This window comes from Chondrus crispus, genomic scaffold (genome assembly GCF_000350225.1).
Source record: "Chondrus crispus Stackhouse genomic scaffold, scaffold_19, whole genome shotgun sequence".
In the NCBI taxonomy this organism is placed as follows: domain Eukaryota; phylum Rhodophyta; class Florideophyceae; order Gigartinales; family Gigartinaceae; genus Chondrus; species Chondrus crispus.
The window spans coordinates 128,252-133,859 of record NW_005179080.1 but is presented as its reverse complement, the minus strand read 5'-3'; the positions used below and the strand labels follow the sequence as shown (position 1 = coordinate 133,859).

Sequence of the window (5,608 nt, the reverse complement as noted above, 5' to 3'; positions counted from 1 at the left end):
ACGGCGAAACTCGAACTTGAACCAAAACGAAGACGACGATCAGCGTGGCACTGGGCCCATAACCTATAGAAAGGTCAGCGGGGCAGAGGGAAGAAGGATGGTTGAAGGTTGCTGGTGGTTGACGGGAAAAGAAGTTGATGCCATTTTACTCTTGGTCGCCAACTATTGGCGCTACTTATACTCTTCGAACTACATACAATACGAGCCATTAGGGCTGGTCACGTGACTCTCCTTCTTGCACTCGGAGGGGAGGGCAGGGGAGGCGGAGGTACAAGTTGTACTGCGGGGGCGAGCACGACATCAGCGCGGATCTGCGGCTCGTTTTTAATTTAATTCTGATCCGGGATCCGGGCGCGCAGCGGAGGGGCCACGCGCGACGGGCCCCGTCTTTTAGGAACAGCGCGCTGCCCCGCCACCCCACGCCACCTGGGGCGTTTCTGCGTGCTGTCGCGCGTCGCTGCTGTCGGCGGAGAAATCAACAGCCACTCCCTCCGCACCCGCTGCGCACAGGTCGTGCTGGCGCTTCGCAATGCTTGTGGGGCGCCGCTTCTGACGCGCCGGATGGCCCACTGCGTCACGCTTGGAATGCCGTTTTGGTTCACACCCGCGGCACGTGGCATCTCCTCGAAAACATAAAATAGCTTTTGTCCTCATATTAGGGCTTATATGAGGATAAAAGAGTTGTACATATGTAAAGTTATACACTGGTGTCTCCAGTGTCTGTCGGAACATCCCTCTCATATTAGGACAACTGTCCACAAGAGGCAAGCGATTCGCCTCTTACAACGGTACTGTACTGTACCCGTGCCTATTTTCTCGCAAATGATGAGGAATGTTGGGGCGAAAACGGGGTACGCCGTCCCGTGTCTTACCCGTGTGTGTGTTTTTTTGTGATGTCTCTCCCCTCGGCCGTACAGGACGACCGAAAACCACCGCATTTATACTCTTTTTGCGCACGGTCTACAATTACTAACTTAAACTTCCAATTACTTACACCGGTCCCAACCACGTGTCACACAACCCCCCCACTTAGGCGGGGCCACGGGCCCCGGCCACTCAGATTTTGCCTTTGACTTTGATTTTTCTTCACCCTCCAGCCTATATCAACACAGACCTGGGGCTCGGACCCCCCTTCCCTTCTTGTGGTATCTGCCGTCACTCTCCGTTCGCCTTTCTCGCTCCATCCCAGCCTCGTTCTAGCTCTTCCGGCCTCCTGCTTCCTGCGCCGCTTAGCTCTCGCGGCTCTTCCGCGTTGCCTCCTTGGTCCTCGTCGTAGCTTAGACTTCCTGTTTCCCACCAAATCGAGAGGCACGCAGGTGGGGTTTCAGTCCCCGCGTGCCCTCTTTGGCCCCCCTCATAGCGTAATACGATGGCGAGGACCAAGCAGACAGCGGCGAAGAGCACGGGAGGTAAGCGTCCGCGGAAGCAGCTCGCTCTGAAAGCTGCACGCTTCGCCAGCGGCGGCCACTTAATGTTCGAGCTCTCATCTCGAACAGATGTGACCAAGGTTTCCAAGACGGGCTCCATATTCCACGTTTGGGTGGCCAGCAGGCATCGCCGTTACGCCGTAACAGAACAAGAGTTCAAAAGCCTTCTAGGAGATCATATTACCGCCCTGCTCCATCGCAAGCAAGATGAAGAGGTTTCTCTCGAAGAGATATGGCGTCTTGGTCTCACAGAGTCGTTGTCAGACACAAACCAGTACTGTATTATAGGCGACGGTGAGTGGAATATTGAGTCCATCTATCTCGACGTTGACAACACGTACTATGGCGTCGACGCCGCAACCAACCTTCCTCACCGTATTTTGCTCTACACTCTAGCAATTTCCGGAACCGGGAATAGTACAACTCACAAGATTGTTGACGATCTCTTCCAGTTTGGTGGGAGAGACCGAATTAGTGGCTTCTTAAGTATTGACCGTTTTTGCACCGATCAAAAGGGCAGGAGTCTGAAGATGATCCATGGTCGTTCCAGGGCGGTCAATCCTCGGACTCTGATCTACCGCGTTTCCACACACGGGACCGTGCGGTTCCGAGATAATAGTGACATGTGCATCTCCGCCGCCGTTTGCCACGGTCTCCAACTACTAGGGTCCCCGAACCTTGCCGTCAAGTACTGGGATCTTTTAGTCCGCAACAGCCTCCTCTTTGAGAGGACCGGCTCTCCGTCGCTTCGAATCCGAGATTTCCATGACGCTGCAAAACACCTTAATCAAGATGAAGTCACTCTCCGCGGGTCGGGTCCTCGTAGTCCATCTCTCGGACTCCTCTTGAGGCTCGACCCGGGTGTCTATGTCGCGACTTTAGAAGACTTGCCCCACATAATGCACAGAATCTGCGTCTCGACCATACATTCCATTGTACTTGATTGTATGGAGGGGTTTCCGCTTCGGTTCTGTGCCGGCGAGGTCAAAGCATTTTAGAACGGCACTGTCGAGGGCAGGGGCCACGACTCAGTTCACAGCATCTGCGATAGAAGGTGCAGGGAATGCCCAGGTCACTTATATTGACGAGGCGAACGACGGAGAAATCGTGGCCGTCACTAAGAGAAACGCAGACCGGGAACCTCTTCCCAAGCAGCACAAAACGCGGGAGGAGGTGTCCATTCCCAGGCTTCTGAACCCGCCTGTACCATTCGAGATGCAAAAGAGGGCTCTGCCACTTCAGGCGGGGCCAAGGAGGTCCCACCAGAGGAAGAAAGCGAAGAAAGTGACCAGAAAAACATCCTTCCAGGAGTATGTGAGGAAGTATAATGTCGTTTCGGAGCTTGCAAACGCATCTTCCGGACTCACTTTCGGACAGCTTGTTCCCGGCGATGCGGAAGTGGCGAAGAAGGAGATACGCCGCTTGTTTGCGAAACAAAGAGTCCGTGGTCGTGCTTTCGCAGGTCACGCCGATACGAAGTCTCGAAGGCTGCGGCTGGTAACTGTGAGGGTTTATGGGACGGAAGCTCAAGCCCTGTTAGATTCTGCGGCCGTACCGAACATAATCTCGCCAAAGTTGGCGTTTAAGCTTTGCCTCTCCCCGCAACCGACTGAGAAGCATATCACGGTGGCAGATGGTGCTAATGCGCCCTGCCTGGGATCGCTTCATCAGATACCAGCATCGTTCGGTGAACTTATCGTGAAGTTGGACTTCCTAGTCGTGGAAGGATCGCCGTTCGACCTGATCATAGGGCTTCCGACCCTTTAGGGACTACAGGCATGCATCGATCTTGGTAAGCAACATGTGCAGATGACAGTAGGTGAGAATACCACCAGACTAGGCCTCAACATGGATGTAGAACACGTTTCACGGAGTACAGCCTCAACTGATAGTGAGGATTTCACCTCCGACTCTGAGGCTGTACCTGGCTCGTCTACGACAAGCGACAATGAATTTGTCTTGGCGCAGTTCGGAGACGCCAACGAAGATCCCGTCGGCTCCAACGCATGGTTTGACCTCGCCGGCACAGAACCGAAGCGGAAACCCCTCCATACAATCAAGTACAATGGAATGTATGGTCGAGACGCAGATTCTGTGCATTATGTGGGGCAAGTCTTCTAAAGTCGCGACATAGACACCCGGGTCGAGCCTCAAGAGGAGTCCGAGAGATGGACTACGAGGACCCGACCCGCGGAGAGTGACTTCATCTTGATTAAGGTGTTTTGCAGCGTCATGGAAATCTCGGATTCGAAGCGACGGAGAGCCGGTCCTCTCAAAGAGGAGGCTGTTGCGGACTAAAAGATCCCAGTACTTGACGGCAAGGTTCGGGGACCCTAGTAGTTGGAGACCGTGGCAAACGGCGGCGGAGATGCACATGTCACTATTATCTCGGAACCGCACGGTCCCGTGTGTGGAAACGCGGTAGATCAGAGTCCGAGGATTGACCGCCCTGGAACGACCATGGATCATCTTCAGACTCCTGCCCTTTTGATCGGTGCAAAAACGGTCAATACTTAAGAAGCCACTAATTCGGTCTCTCCCACCAAACTGGAAGAGATCGTCAACAATCTTGTGAGTTGTACTATTCCCGGTTCCGGAAATTGCTAGAGTGTAGAGCAAAATACGGTGAGGAAGGTTGGTTGCGGCGTCGACGCCATAGTACGTGTTGTCAACGTCGAGATAGATGGACTCAATATTCCACTCACCGTCGCCTATAATACAGTACTGGTTTGTGTCTGACAACGACTCTGTGAGACCAAGACGCCATATCTCTTCGAGAGAAACCTCTTCATCTTGCTTGCGATGGAGCAGGGCGGTAATATGATCTCCTAGAAGGCTTTTGAACTCTTGTTCTGTTACGGCGTAACGGCGATGCCTGCTGGCCACCCAAACGTGGAATATGGAGCCCGTCTTGGAAACCTTGGTCACATCTGTTCGAGATGAGAGCTCGAACATTAAGTGGCCGCCGCTGGCGAAGCGTGCAGCTTTCAGAGCGAGCTGCTTCCGCGGACGCTTACCTCCCGTGCTCTTCGCCGCTGTCTGCTTGGTCCTCGCCATCGTATTACGCTATGAGGGGGGCCAAAGAGGGCACGCGGGGACTGAAACCCCACCTGCGTGCCTCTCGATTTGGTGGGAAACAGGAAGTCTAAGCTACGACGAGGACCAAGGAGGCAACGCGGAAGAGCCGCGAGAGCTAAGCGGCGCAGGAAGCAGGAGGCCGGAAGAGCTAGAACGAGGCTGGGATGGAGCGAGAAAGGCGAACGGAGAGTGACGGCAGATACCACAAGAAGGGAAGGGGGGTCCGAGCCCCAGGTCTGTGTTGATATAGGCTGGAGGGTGAAGAAAAATCAAAGTCAAAGGCAAAATCTGAGTGGCCGGGGCCCGTGGCCCCGCCTAAGTGGGGGGGTTGTGTGACACATGGTTGGGACCGGTGTAGGTAATTGGAAGTTTAAGTTAGTAATTGTAGACCGTGCGCAAAAAGAGTATAAATGCGGTGGTTTTCGGTCGTCCTGTACGGCCGAGGGGAGAGACATCACAAAAAACACACACACGGGTAAGACACGGGACGGCGTACCCCGTTTTCGCCCCAACAAGGAACGTGTCGTACAAGCGAAAGACTTACCGCCGTCCATCCGACACATCGTCCTCTCCTCTCCGTCCTCCACTGCACGGTGCCTGCCGTGCTGAGTACTGTACCGATTGGCCCTCCAGCCTTGCCCCACACACGCGCCACTGTCGCTCTTCCCGCATACGAGTTGCCCACCAAAGCACCAAAGCACTACTACTGTAGTTGTACCCTTCGAAGGGTACTTTCTCCATAAAGTCGACCATTCAAAGGGTAAAGCACGATGTCGCAAAGGTAGAAAAAACAGTAAGTGTTAACCGGCAGGACCGGGCGAGAATGTTCGCGTCAATTTACTGTGCTGGTTTCGTCCTTTTTGCTTGCCCCAAGCAGCTATTCTGCCCGGGCTTCCGACTATTTATACTACTACTCCCGCGCGTCTCATCCTCCCGCTTTACTCTCTTCTTTGCGATTCCTTTGCTGATAATTACGAGTTATTGCATTATCAGTAGAGTCGTTGAGAGAGGCACTGTAGGTTGGCAGATGAGATCAATTAAATTCTGTCCATATTTAATGCACCTTCTTCAACGATTCGGATGCACTTGGCGGACAGTAACCG

At 53.8% G+C, this 5,608-nt stretch overlaps 2 protein-coding genes across 2 annotated transcripts; one reads left to right on the top strand and one right to left on the bottom strand.

Annotated features, from left to right (window-relative positions):
• The first annotated feature begins 1,369 nt into the window (after positions 1-1,369).
• On the top strand, positions 1,370-2,425 carry CHC_T00003406001 (hypothetical protein). The gene has a single exon (XM_005715109.1). The coding sequence runs from the start codon at positions 1,370-1,372 to the stop codon at positions 2,423-2,425; it is 1,056 nt and encodes a 351-aa protein (XP_005715166.1).
• An 883-nt stretch (positions 2,426-3,308) lies between these two features.
• Positions 3,309-4,484, bottom strand: CHC_T00003405001 (hypothetical protein). The gene has a single exon (XM_005715108.1). It carries the CDS (start codon positions 4,482-4,484, stop codon positions 3,309-3,311), a length of 1,176 nt encoding a protein of 391 aa, XP_005715165.1.
• Between the last annotated feature and the right edge of the window lie 1,124 nt (positions 4,485-5,608).